Source organism: Daldinia caldariorum, assembly GCF_022478825.1.
Source record: "Daldinia caldariorum strain CBS 122874 unplaced genomic scaffold F4812scaffold_1, whole genome shotgun sequence".
Taxonomy (NCBI): domain Eukaryota; kingdom Fungi; phylum Ascomycota; class Sordariomycetes; order Xylariales; family Hypoxylaceae; genus Daldinia; species Daldinia caldariorum.
The window spans coordinates 2,165,957-2,179,635 of NW_025953037.1; the positions used below are offsets into that span (position 1 = coordinate 2,165,957).

The 13,679-nt window shown below is 48.9% G+C and overlaps 5 protein-coding genes across 5 annotated transcripts; 2 read left to right on the forward strand and 3 right to left on the reverse strand.

The window, feature by feature from the left end:
- Positions 1-579: 579 nt before the first annotated feature.
- On the forward strand, positions 580-2,967 carry F4812DRAFT_23812 (lysyl-tRNA synthetase). Its single transcript, XM_047930602.1, has 3 exons — positions 580-1,017; positions 1,147-2,758; positions 2,823-2,967. Exons 1-3 carry the CDS (start codon positions 808-810, stop codon positions 2,831-2,833), a joined length of 1,833 nt encoding a protein of 610 aa, XP_047795060.1. The 5' UTR covers positions 580-807; the 3' UTR covers positions 2,834-2,967.
- F4812DRAFT_23820 (COX15-CtaA-domain-containing protein) lies at positions 2,934-4,806 on the reverse strand. Its single transcript, XM_047930603.1, has 2 exons — positions 4,298-4,806; positions 2,934-4,179 (listed from the first exon to the last, which is right to left on the reverse strand). The coding sequence occupies exons 1-2, from the start codon at positions 4,639-4,641 to the stop codon at positions 3,102-3,104; spliced, it is 1,422 nt and encodes a 473-aa protein (XP_047795061.1). The 5' UTR covers positions 4,642-4,806; the 3' UTR covers positions 2,934-3,101.
- A 95-nt stretch (positions 4,807-4,901) lies between these two features.
- On the reverse strand, positions 4,902-6,606 carry F4812DRAFT_410100 (cation efflux protein). The gene is made up of 8 exons (XM_047932498.1): positions 6,498-6,606; positions 6,365-6,442; positions 6,236-6,310; positions 6,086-6,170; positions 5,959-6,029; positions 5,648-5,896; positions 5,473-5,590; positions 4,902-5,423 (listed from the first exon to the last, which is right to left on the reverse strand). Exons 2-8 carry the CDS (start codon positions 6,440-6,442, stop codon positions 5,239-5,241), a joined length of 861 nt encoding a protein of 286 aa, XP_047795062.1. The 5' UTR covers positions 6,498-6,606; the 3' UTR covers positions 4,902-5,238.
- Positions 6,607-9,103: 2,497 nt separating this feature from the next.
- On the forward strand, positions 9,104-10,649 carry F4812DRAFT_454562 (Zinc/iron permease; the record flags this gene model as incomplete). The annotated part of the gene is made up of 6 exons (XM_047936669.1): positions 9,104-9,194; positions 9,245-9,271; positions 9,340-9,455; positions 9,506-10,374; positions 10,436-10,563; positions 10,615-10,649. 6 exons carry the CDS (start codon positions 9,104-9,106, stop codon positions 10,647-10,649), a joined length of 1,266 nt encoding a protein of 421 aa, XP_047795063.1.
- A 2,206-nt stretch (positions 10,650-12,855) lies between these two features.
- On the reverse strand, positions 12,856-13,667 carry F4812DRAFT_23924 (uncharacterized protein). Its single transcript, XM_047930614.1, has 2 exons — positions 13,546-13,667; positions 12,856-13,413 (listed from the first exon to the last, which is right to left on the reverse strand). The coding sequence occupies exons 1-2, from the start codon at positions 13,600-13,602 to the stop codon at positions 12,976-12,978; spliced, it is 495 nt and encodes a 164-aa protein (XP_047795064.1). The 5' UTR covers positions 13,603-13,667; the 3' UTR covers positions 12,856-12,975.
- Positions 13,668-13,679: the final 12 nt, after the last annotated feature.

The window sequence follows — 13,679 nt, forward strand, 5'->3', positions numbered from 1 at the left end:
AACATGTTAAGAATAGCTAGCCCGCTGACATGGAGTCTCTTTACCATAGGTAAACTCCATACATCGGAAACACTGACCTTCTAATAATGTGACGGCAAGATGAGCCTTGCACCGGTAGCAAACGCGTTGGCTCTTGGCCGTTTAAGTTTTATCAAATTCCCTGTTACCCCGGCTATTTTCCTAATCGTTGACTGGCTGCTGGGTGAAGCCTAGGGATAGAAGGATTCGACCCTGGGCGCAGAATTGCAGAAGGGAAATTAGGAGGTTAGGACTTTTTCTTGTCAAGAGTTGAGCTTAAGCGACCAGCCCTGATTGGATCTTATTCTGGCGTATAAGATTATGAGATTTCTTGGGTGAATATGACAGGTCGATACCAAAAAGACCTACCTATGATTTGAGTTGGTAAAAGGATAAAATACCAGGTACTTGGGTACTTACTTAAACTTAAGGTATAAGAGGTACCTAGGTACTTAAGGTATTACCTAATGCTTGAATTTGAATTATCCCTTAAGGTAGTGAAAGGTTAAAAATGGGTAAATAAATCCATCACATGATATCCACGTGACGAACAAAACCAATGAAACGTGCCCCGCGTTTAGACGCGATATAACAATTTGCAATTAGCGAGATCGGTGCGGGTGACTCAATTTCAATTCGCAAAAAATTACCCCGCGATCAAACTCACAAAAAATCTACGTGGGGTCGACTGGAAATAATTAAAATAATTCTGCCAACTTCAGGTACAACAATACCTAATCGCAAATTTTAGGTACCTACACCTAATATTAAGTTAACACGTCAGTCAACATGGCGGATCAAGCACCTACCGCAGACCTTGCCAACCTACACTTGGACGAGGTTACCGGTGAGAGGGTATCCAAGTCCGAGTTGAAGAAGAGACAGAAGCAGCGTGAGCGAGATGCGAAGAAGCAAGAGAAGGCCGCTGCCGCCCCTCCTAAGCCCGCCTCCGCGAAGAAGACAAACGCCGAAGCCGACGAGAAGGAGCTGACTCCTAATGTTAGTCTATTAGGTCTATTTACATCGTCACCATCATCACCATCATCACCTCCTCCTCTTCCTTCGTCTTGTTCTTCTTCATTGTTATAATAACATGCTACTTACTGGTAACTGACTGGTTGGAATTAGCAATACTTCGAGATTCGATCTCGCGCCATCTCCAAGCTCATCGAGTCCAAGGAACCCTATCCCTACCCCCACAAGTTCCAACGCGACTACGACTTGAATGATCTAGTCAAGCAGTATGGCCATCTCAAGTCTGGAGAACATGACAAGACCAAGATCCTACACGTCGCTGGAAGAATATACAACAAGCGCGCCTCCGGTAGCAAGCTGCTCTTCTACGATATCCGCGGTAACAATGGTGTCAAGGTCCAGATTATGTGCCAGGCTCAAGAAATTCGTGAAGGCGCACCTGCCTTCGAGAAGCAGCACGACCACATAAGACGTGGTGATATCATCGGTGTCGTTGGTTATCCTGGAAGAACTGCCCCTAAGACTAAGCTCGAGAAGGGCGAGGAGGGTGAGCTTTCTATCTTCGCTACCGAGGTGATACTTCTGGCCCCTTGTCTGCACCAATTACCCGACGAGTACTACGGCTTCAAGGACCAAGAGCAGCGTTACCGCAAGCGCTACCTCGATCTTATCATGAACCCCAAGACCGCTCAGACCTACCGCACTCGTACCAAGATTATCAAGTACATCCGAAATTACCTCGACAACGCTGGATTCGAAGAGGTGGAAACCCCCATCTTGAACCAGATCGCAGGTGGTGCCACAGCCAAGCCTTTCCAGTCCCATCTTAACGACTACAACATGGACATCTTCCTGAGAATCGCGCCAGAGCTACCTCTCAAGATGTTGATTGTTGGAGAGTACGACAAGGTTTACGAGATTGGCCGCCTGTTCCGAAATGAGGGCGCCGATCTGACGCACAACCCAGAGTTCACAACCTGCGAATTCTACGAAGCTTATGCCGACTTCAACGATCTCATGAAGAGAACGGAAGAGCTTGTCTCCGGTATGGTGAAGCACCTTACTGGAAGCTATATAACCGAATTCACCACCCAGCACGGTGAGACATACACAGTTAACTGGGAAGCGCCGTGGCGACGAGTCGAGATGATTCCTGCCCTCGAAGAAGCAACAGGAGAGAAGTTCCCTCCCGGCGACCAACTACACACGGATGAAACGAGGGAGTGGCTCAAGGGAGTTTTGAAGAAGGTCAACGTTGTTTGCCCCGAACCCCAGACTACTGCCAGGATGCTCGACAGATTGACTGGCGAGTTCATCGAAGAAACCGCAGTCAACCCGACCTTCATCACAGAGCACCCCAAGATCATGTCGCCCTTGGCCAAGGACCACCGCAGCAAGCCCGGTCTAACAGAGCGATTCGAGGCTTTCGTCTGCAAGAAGGAAATTGCCAATGCCTACACCGAGTTAAATCAGCCGTTCGAGCAAAGACTGCGCTTCGAAGAGCAGGCACGCCAGAAGGCCCAGGGAGACGACGAGGCCCAAATGATTGACGAAACTTTCTTAAACGCTCTTGAATACGGTCTGCCGCCCACCGCTGGTTGGGGTATGGGTATTGACCGATTAACCATGTTCCTCACCAACAACTACACCATCAAGGAGGTGTTGCTGTTCCCCTTCATGAACCCCGAACAGAAGAAAGAGAAGCTTCTCGCCGATGTCGAAGAGGCAGGCGCAGAAGATCCTCACGTTCAAGTTGAGGGAATCCGTAAGTGATCATCGCCCTACTTTTCTCCGCTTATTGATGTATCATACTGACCACAGCTCTCTAGCCCACAAATAAAGTAAGGGTTTAGATGTTATTTTAGGACGGTCCCTATTTATGCGAGCAGTGGCTTGAAGGTTAGACTGTCTACGGCGTTTGTACAGTACATAGCTAGGTGTTCAGATTTAGACCAATGCTATCTATGTTCGGCACACCATTGGACGGAATTGAAAGAATAAAAAAAAGTTGAGACTCTACGTATAATACATGGTATCTGTCTAGTGATCATACAGTGTTTTAAACATCGTACACTCGTTAGCCAGGGACAGAATATTGGTTGGTCGTGCTATCGCGGCTGCGCGGCCGAAGCCAATCTCTTCTGAACTTGCGCGATCGTCGCCTTCGGCACCCGTAGGCGGTGGCCGAGAACAAGGACCCCAGTTAATAATGCGAGGCTACCCGCTTGGTGCGCAGCGGCGAGCGAAATGGGAACCATGTAGATGAGCGTGCTGATGCCGAGAGCGACTTGTAGACACACGAGGTGCACGATGCCCATCGCACCCTTCTTCACGTCCTTGGGCAGCACCGTGGCAAGACGGCCGGAGCGAGAGTACGCGAACAGCGCGAGCACGGCGCAGAAGGTGGTGGTGGCGAGGATCCGGTGGTCCAGCTGTACCAAGCTCGGGTTCTCGAGGATGTTGCGCCACCACAGGTCGGAGTGGTCCTCCTTGCGCGAGTAGAACTTATCCCACAGCTCGGATTTCGGCGGGGTCAGGCCCAAACCCATCATAGGGAACTCGTTGTAGATGAGGCCGGCGTCGAGGCCGGCGACCAGAGCACCCGAGAGTACGGTCGTGAAGACTAGCACGGTGAGGGCTGACACGTAGCGGCGGAAGGGGGCGATGGCGGGGTTCTTCAGGGCGGAGATAAGCTTGCTGGCGGAGGCGGGGTCGGCGAGGAGACGGCGGGTGCGCAGGATGCTCAGGCCCGTGAGAAGCATCCAAGAGTAGCATACGAAAGCGGTGGCCAGGTGGGCGGCGAGCCGGTACTGCGAGACGCGGGGGTGCGATCCCGGCGCGAACAAGTCGTCCTTGAGCCCGGATTTGACCATCCACCACCCGATGAAGCCCTGGAAGCCAATGAGCGCGGATATGCCGACGAGGTGGGCGGCGACGCGGGCGGACACGCGGCGGCGCGCAACCAGGTAGATGGTGGGCACCGCGAAGGTCAATCCGATGATGCGGCCCCATAGCCGGTGCGTCCACTCCATGTAGTAGATCTTCTTGAATTCGTGGAGGTCCATGTGCGAGTTGAGCAGGTGGAACTCAGGCGAGGCCCGGTACTTCTCGAACTCGGCCTCCCAGTCGGCCTGGGTGAGGGGTGGTCGAGATCCCGTTACGGGCTTCCATTCCGTGATGCTAAGTCTATATTTGTTTTTTCATAAGGCAATTTTAATTAGATCGTTGAGTCCTTCTTGTATTAGGGTAGGTAGAAAAAGAGGAGTGGGGTAGTTGATAGAGGTATTATATATAAGGTACCTACCCAGATTCCGTTAACCGCGTAAGTCCACCAAAAACCACGATGCCGAAGACGCTCGCGGCGCTGCCGATCAGCCAGTATGCCACGCCCTTGGAGCTCGTCTCGGGGAACGCCCACTTCGCAGCTTGCGGGGCTTCGGCCGGGATAGCCGCAGACGTGAAATAGCGAGCGAAACGAGCTCTGGACTCGGTGCTGGCCTGGCGGACCTGTAGCGCTCGAAAGATGCGCGACGAAGAAGCTGCTGCTGCTGCCGCGCGGGGCTGTTGACGGAGGCATTGGCGGCAGACGAACTGACTAAGCGTCAGCTTCGTCGTCGCCCTGCGTATCCCCGGGAGAAGAAGCGACATTTTCGTGGGGGAGGGGGGGGTTCTGTGAGGATTATTCCCCTCGTACTATGTAGCGAGCAGAGTTCAAAACCGCAAATGGGGAGGTTTTAATTTCCAATCATACGATACGATAAGATACGAAAGTACTATGAGGTAATCAGCCAGGTATGTAATCAGCTACCTGTTTGAAAGCTGTGTGGTATCATGTACCTACCACAGCTTTTTTCTTTTTAGCTTCCCGCTAACACTTGTACGACGTTGATAGCGTATAATTGGTTCACGCATCAACTATAGTTACGCAGACCCATTTTTAGCTTCTCAACTCTCAAGGTTTTGCGCAATTCAAACTCTTTTATTACTTTTACTATCTAACTGGCGTATATATATATCATAAATCGGTCGTCGTTCTCTCGTACAGAAACAAAATCGTCGTACTTATTATAATCGTATACGGGTTGTTCGCACTGTTGGAATAGCCTCACCACGCCTTTGCTTAGTGGTGTAAACCGCGGCTCTCTTCTATCTTTTTCTTCCATCACCTCCTTTTCCCCTTTCCCCCTTTCCCTTCCTCTCTTTTCCTAGATTCGAGGTTCGAGAAGTCAACGTGGATACCTAACCTCATCGTTGAGCCTCCTGTCTCCTGAGTTCCTCTTCTCCTTGTTTCTTCCGGAAAAGTAGCACGTCCTTCAAGGTTCGGCCCTGCTGCTGCTTCTTCTCCTCGTAAAGAGGTTTGTGTTCCTGGTAGACGTCGTGGTCATCGTCGTAATCAACGTGAACGAATGCTCGCTCGACATCACTCAAGCCTAAAGGATTCAGTATATCAAATGGGCTCGTTTCGATCTCAAAACGTACCTTCAAGTTTCCTCTGCAGAGACTGACTTACGTCGTGTGAGATCTTCAGCGGGACATCTTGGTCCATGACAATATCAACTTCGACATAGTATTTCTGCCCGGCATGGTATGCTCGACACTGAAACTCGTATAAGTATCATCTCTTAATAAGTGTAATATGGTGGCTTTGACTTACCGTATCCACCTTTTGAACCAGGGGATCGTGGGTCATGCTCAAGTAGATGACCTTCGATAAGAATTCTTTGGGGGCTGACTTGCCCACGAGAAGCCATACTTGCTCGAATGCATTGGCAATCCAGGAGAACAGAATGAGGAGTGCAATGCATATAGCACCAATAGGATCTAGATACCAGATAAATCGGTCGCCAACCACCGACATGACAAGACCGAATATGTTAACAACAATATCATTGCGATGGTCGATCTATAACAGCCAATCAGTATCAGTAACAAAATCTTAGTAACTACCTGTAAGGGATTACGTACGAAAAAGACATGGACCGACGGGTATCTACGATATGCGAGGCAGTAGAGCATCAGACTGCCCTTTGCAAAGACTACGATCCCTGTTAATTACAAAGTACAATGTAACCATCTGGACGCATTCCCTTACTGGCAATACCCACGATGATAATGGGAATGATTTGAAGCTCATCGGATTCGGATGGTCCTCCGCCGAGAGTGCGTGCAGACTCGACCTGTAGGCCAAGAATTAGAGCCATCTATTCCGACCGGCTGAAACGCCATGGGGTAGTAAACTCACGAGAAGTTGAATCGCAACGGTAGTCATCAGCGCACAGAAGAGAATAATCCCAATAGTCTCAATCCTCGTGCGGCCCTAAGTGGCTATGAGCTTAGAACCTTGATGGCAATAACGTCGATCAATACTCACTACCGGATACTTATAGATGCTAGCTCTCGCCGCCATCCGCGAAGTTATCAGCATTACAAAGGACGAGACGAGATCCATCTGTCTCTATGGTTAACCGGCAGCACTTCATCAATAGTTTTAGAGGATTACGAACAAAAGCATCAGCAGCAGTGGCGAAAAGCTATTAAGATGGTCAACTATGTTTACAAGAGGGGACGTTTCGCACCCAGGGTCATTTACCGATAGCGACCCAGTCGAGACCGCAGCGTAGAGCTGTATTACAAAAAGGCAGAAGTTCACCGTAAAGGATGCATTGACTGCAAACTTGATCTTCGGAGCCACTCGGGCGTCTTCTTCCACCTGCAACCGTTCCTCATCGTCGGCACCCAGGAATTGATCGATAAGCTCATTTTGCCGAGTGTAGAACTTCTTGAGCTGCTTCTTATTTCCATTAGGGTGGTCGATTTTCATCTGGCGCTGGCTGACATTTTCACGTCGATGGCGACCGATATTCAACGGGTCGGAAGGATTGATTGCAGTTGCAGAAGATGCTACCACCCCGCCCGCCTGTATGGCTTGCGACTCCTCGATTGATTCCGAAGGCAAGCCGTCGTCCTTCCGAGAGTGACTTGCCTCCTTAGGCGCAGCATCTGCAGGCGTGGAAACTGCGGGACCGGCGCTTGCTGGAGCAGTGTTGTCTTCCACCCTCAAAGTCAGTCTTTCACTGCATTCCTAATCTGGGATAAATAGATTCAAAACGATTGTGCGTTCGGATATGGATGTTTCCATGGAGCCTCATAACCAGATCAGACAAGAATAACAGTAAGAAAGCAACTGACCTGATGGCTGAGTGGTATTTCCTGGTTCCCGATTCGTCATCTCGGGATTCATGCTTTGGAAATCTTTGGGGTGCAATACAGAAGGTGTTTCCAAATGACAGTGTGAGAAAGTGATCGCTGCAAGACGACGACTCATACATAAGGTACCTATTATATCTAAACCTGGGTCGAAATGCAAAGATGAGGGAGCCAACCGTTGTCATATGTTACATTGCACTTCATCATACCTTGATAGAATGTAACACTGTTCCAGGTTATTCCGTCTGCCAAGAAAGCTTTGCTGGCAGGCTGGCCTCTGCTCAGAGAATCCCCCGTTGGAGAAAGGCAAAGAAAAAAGCTGAACAGGGTTTCGATATGCCGGCTCCGGGGGTTGTTAACCGCTCCCGCTTAGACCGCAATTTTTTCTCCGCCTCAAACAACAACGCTCTTGGCGAGGGATTGTTCGCATCGGCAGAGAGCCGATCATTATCAAATTCGGGATATACCATTGGCTCAATTTTGTTTCGATTCAAAACGGGTTTCTACTTTGCCGTGGCTATCATGTCCTATCTGTCACAGCTAAAATAGCAAAAGCTACTCGCTTGCAGCCGGAAGCTAGCCACTCTACCCAGCCTACCCCGGACTTCTTCTCTGCCAAGCCGACGTGCTGTTTTGCGTAGTGTTCAACCTTCCAACTTCACATAATAACTGCGCAAGCCGCATTATCGAAACCCACAATTGTTGATACTGCCAAGAGCCCTAATTATTTTCCCCGTACGTCTACGACTTCATTCCTTACAAGGTAACGTCGACTATCATACGAAATCCCCGACTTGCTGGATTTATAACAGTCGCAGCCGTCGACACCTCTTCCGCATACTGTGGAGTTGATCGGTAGCGCCGGTACTCGTAAATAGCGTTAACATTAAAGCTTACTATCAGTATTGGCTTACTATAAACATACCTATCTAAGTGAATCCCTTAGGTTAAGCAGTGGGCATTGTTTCAACCTACAACCTTCGCTGCTTACATACACTATTTACCTCATATACTATTTTCGGCGTTGTCTTCGCCTAAGACGTGGCGTTGACTTAGTGTTTTTGCGCACCCATACGAAGCTAACAGCAATGAAACGATGCAGTAGTTATTACACAAAACGTAGCAGCAGTATAGCAGCAATATAGTAGTAATTTATCAAGTAATGAGATGGGACATTGCCGGTGTAGGTGGAGTCTCTAGGGTGAGGCTCATGCCAAGCTTTCACAAGCACAGGCATGATCTTCAACTTCTAAATGCTCATTGCGGTAGTAATCGTACTATTATCGGGGTTCTGCACGATGCAAAGAATTGCTATGAAACAACCCCAGCAGCACCAGCCAAGCCGATCTCTTATCCAACACATATTATGGGCTCGAATAAGACAGGGTTGGAGGCTGGCGAAGAAGGGATCCGAGGAGTCGACTGCATTCATAGGCCTCTACGAACAAAAAGACGACAAGAATAGTCGAGATCTGCTCGAACTCATGATTGTGCAGATACACGCAATTTCGACATGAAGTTCCATGGGTCTTCATCTGATTACTAGCCGAGATCGTCGGGCGAGGTCTTGTCATATTAAAGCGAATGCCCAGCCAAATCTTCCAAGACTTTTTGATTGATATTCATATTCTTCTGTGCTGTGTCCTAGTTGAGTGTTAGGGGTCTACGTTCTCTTTCACATTCTCTTCTTTTTCTCCTTCCTTTTACGTTCTCTTCTCTTGGCGTGAGGATTGAAGCCTCTCGTCTGTTTTATTATATCCAGGAGTCGCCGGACGGCTTCGTATTATTCCTTCTTTTGTGCTTTCTTTTTGGGCAGGGTTCCAGTCGCCGGATTTCTGACTTCACCCTTTTGCTTTTCTGTGTATTATTCTTTGGTTGAAACGAACTCGGGTGTTTGGTCATCATGTCTAACAATATGGGAAGCGCGAAGCCCGTTTGCGGCGGTGGTAAGGAAGTCGGCGAGTACGATGTTGCTCTACACACAATTGGACTATGTAAGTGCCCTTAAGAAATTCCGATTTGAGCCCAGCTAATAGTCTTCCAGTCCTTGTCCTGGCTGCGTCATGTTTAGGTATGAGAAAGAAAAATTAACCTAGTAATACATAACTGGATAATACGATATTAACAACTCACTCGTAGGGGCTGGTTTTCCCGTAGCTGCTAAGAAGATCAGCTGGTTGAAGGTACCGGAGAAGGTGTTCTTCGCCTGCAAGCACTTCGGAACGGGTGTCCTAATAGCGACTGCTTTTGTTCATGTATGTGGTGCTGAAGTATGGTTCGTTATTTTTGGTCTAACATATCTCAGCTTCTCCCTACAGCCTGGTTCAGTCTTTCAGATCCATGCCTTCCCGATCTCTTCACTGAGCAGTACCCCCCGCTTCCTGGCGTCATCATGATGGCTTCTCTCTTTATCCTATTCATCATTGAGATGTGGATGAACAATAAAATGGGTGGGCATTCTCATGGTGGTGCCGCTGGCTTTGAGCACCACGCACCCGCACCAGTTGTCGTTCATCAGGCTCAAGTTCACCACCGCTCGATGCCATCTGATGCGACTATGGTGGGCTTCGACGCCCAGGACATTGAATACGAGAAGAGGATGGCTGCGGAGGCGAATGAAATGAGGCAAAACCCGTACTCCGAAAGCGAGTTTGATCTTCCCCGATCCGAAATGCCCCCGTGGTTTGTCGTTTTCTACGAGCAATACGTCCGCCAGCGTCTCGAACTCGTCAACATGATCAAGGCATCTGGCGGTAATGCGCAGATACAGTCAGAGCCTAAGCAGGAGGTAGTAGTCAGCGAAAAGAGTATGATGGACGAAGAGGGTCAGCCGGTTGACCCTCTGGTCTACAGGAGAATGTCCATGAACATTACCTTACTTGAAGGTGGTATCCTTTTCCACTCTGTTTTCGTCGGAATGACCGTCTCCATCACCATCGACGGCTTCGTTATCCTTTTGATCGCTATCCTTTTCCACCAGATGTTCGAAGGTCTTGGTTTGGGTTCCCGTATTGCCGCTGTTCCGTACCCCAAGGGTAGCATCCGCCCCTGGCTGTTGGTGTTCGCTTTCGGAACAACTGCACCGATCGGACAGGCTATCGGTTTGGCTGCGCGTAACACTTACGACCCCAACAGCGCCTTTGGTCTCATCATTGTTGGTGTATTCAACTCTATGTATGTACCTAACAACTACTTCCGCACCAAAATTCCTAAGATGAAGGCTAATATTTAATAGTTCTTCCGGTCTTCTGATCTACGCAGCTCTGGTCGACCTGCTCGCTGAGGACTTCCTTTCGGAGGAGTCCAGCCAGGTTTTGACGATGAAGCAAAAGAAGATCGCTTTCATGTTTGTCATTCTAGGAGGTAAGTTCACGTATAATTCGCTTCAGTTATTCCCGGCTAACTTTTGAACAGCTATTGGCATGTCCATCGTTGGCGCTTTCGCTTAAAGCCATCATCGGCCGCGAGGAGATGCGGGGAAACGAAAAAATGCCAGCGCAGACCATGGGAGTATTATCATTACTTCCCAAGCTGCGCTACTGAGTCGTAATGGAGTAGAGCGAGCTACTAAGTGAGTAGGAACTAGATAATAGGGTGGTAGGCATGACAGGGAAACTAGGGCATTGGAAGTTGTATGAAGGGCTCCCTTGCCAAACTCACACGAGCTGTTTCCATACATGGAAAGTAATTTTACAACAGTCCTTACCGCATGCGCCAGTATTATTAGAATTACCTGCGCAGCATCTGGTTAGTTTGAGTATAGGAACACCAGGGGTGCGGGCAAGTTGAAAGCGACCGCCTCCTAGCTTAAGCAGAACTGGGCCCGACGTCTATGACTTCGAGTCAAGCAAAATGGAGGGGAGATGCTGCCGAAAAGAAATCTACGACCAGTCGAAATACCGAACCTCTGCCAAAAAAGAATTTCGGACAGCGGTGGCAACAGAGCACGACCAGGTCGGAGGATTCATTACATTACTTAGCCAAGTTACGAAAAGCGTGCGGAACAAGTTAACAATTCTCATTGGAGCGAAAAATATGTATTACTAAAGCGAAACTAGAGGAATTTACTATTGTAATTATGGTGCGCGTCGACAGTCTTAGGTACATTAGGTAGTCACGATAGCATATGAAGGAATATCAAAAAATCAAATCAAATTTGACAAACAGTACTTACGAACAGGACTGTAATGGAAAAGTCAAAGCCAAGCAGAACAGATATTAGCTCTATTGACAGACAGCCTACTGCACATCTACCTACCTCCTACAGTACCTGCACCAGGCACCCTACCAAACCTAACGCAACTTAATTCACACGGATACCTACCTATGTTATCTCCAAATCTGATAACTTCCTAACCTGCCATCCTTACTACCTACCTACCTACTGCTGCAGCTGCATCCTACATGCATACACGCAATGCAATGTACTTAGTCGGACCGGATCCTGATCCGCAAAGGGTCCCTGCGTTCGGCCCCAGGGCCAGGGTCTTCTAACACACAAAGAGGGGGAGTTTCGTGGTCGTGGAGCCGCGCCACCCGTGACGCAATGCCCAGAAGCTTAGGCCGACGACATACATACCTGTGTAGGAGTAGGAGTAGTAAGTACATAGTAGGTGGTATTGGGGATGCGGGCACGTTTCCTCGTCTCGCGGATTGAGAGGTTATAACCTCCATGTCTCCTGGGGAGGCACGCATATATGTATGAGGTATGTATGTATGTATGTATGTATGCATGTGCAGTTGGAGGAGGCGCTTCATGGCCCCGGTGGGAGGAAAGGTAAGGTAGGTACCTAAGGGTTGAAAACGGTGTTTTGGGTGCACACTGTATACTCACGATGCTGCCAAGGACGATGTGAGGAAGGTTTTGACGAGGACGATGGCTTCGGTGCTGGTTGGTATACGAGATATGCTCTTGCAGTGTGAGATAGACGATACTTGCCTTAGCTTAGGTGCTTAAGTTCTTGCGTAATTTATGTAAGTGCTCTAAGAAGTACCCAGGGTAATATCATAGACGATGAAGAGGTGTGGATAGAAGTAGACAATTTATCTACTTATCTGCAAAGATGCTTCAAATTCAAAGCTCGTTCTACATAGTATCTTTGTTAAGATGTGGGAATATTAGATTACGGGAGCATTGACTACATAACCGCGGGGGGGTTTTTCCCCCTTTACTTCCTTGAAGTCACGAGGCAATAATGTCTTCCCGATTTCTTTCTCTAGTTCAAGGAGTAGTTAATCGTAGTCGTACCCTTGAGCGACCAGAATACCCTCACTTCTCAACTTGACCCTTAAGAATACCTCAGGTACATACAGTACCTTATGATGTAGACACCTGGTTTAGGTAGGTAGAGAAGCGAACAATCAGCGCAGCATATCGCAATACTTATCATCAAACACAAGAATAGCCATCCAGAGAGCGGCTATATTCAGAACCCAATATCTAATAGCTGATGCCAGTTTATCTTCCATTCCATTCCCTTCTCTCACTGTGCTTCCTACTAAAGAACAGCCGTTGCACCTAGTAAGACATCCCATCAACAAAACAGTGAGCTACCGCCTCGCCAATGGCCCAAGGCAAAAGAATATTTGTGAGGATTTTCCAAGTTCGTGGATTCGTAAGTCGTTGTTCATAAGGGAAGCGCCACACAGCCCCTGAGAGAAGGATCGTTTGCTGAACATATCCCGCAGCTGTCCCTCTGTCTATTGACCTCATCCGACTCCAGCTGTTTCTCAGCTCCCGGCGCCGGTGTCAGTTCGCCGGACGGGAGGTAGGTATCATATTATCTGGATATGTACCAGATGGTCCAGAATCTCCCAGTCGATCGTGACCTTTCCCCCCCGCGCGTCCGTGCAGCATCTGTTGTAATCGCACGTGCCGTTCCTGCAAACGTAGAACAGCTTTCCGCGGGACTTCTTGCGCCCCGCCACCATCCGCTTGCTCGACAGCCCGCATTCGCACGGCGGGTTCCTCGGGTCGTTGCCCCGGGCGTCGGCGAATACCAGGAACTTGCCCGTCCGCGGACACTTGTAATAGGGGCGTCCCGCGTTCCCGTTCTCGTTGGAGGAGGACGTGACGGCCGGGGAGGCGGTCAGGCCGCAGTGGTAGCACCGCATCGGCGAGCTCGGGTAGGAGGCTAGAGGTAGTAGGCCTCGGAAATGTTGCAGTTGATCCCATCTCGGCTCTGGGCTGTTAAAGAACGCTCTGGTGCTTTCCTATGTAAGGTAGGTTACCTGTTAGATTATATAACCATTACCTAGGATATATTGTAAAAAGCCTAACGAGGACCATCATATAATAGGTACTGTTATTCAAGGTTAACTGGGTTGGGTATAGGGTTCACTTACATTCAGGGCCACACAGCAAATCAGCTCGATAACGTCTGCCACCGTACTTATATGCATCCTGCTGGACGTTTTGTGGATGATGATTTATGGGTATTGTAAGCAAGTGGAATATAAAGGTAGATTCCTCTTGACTG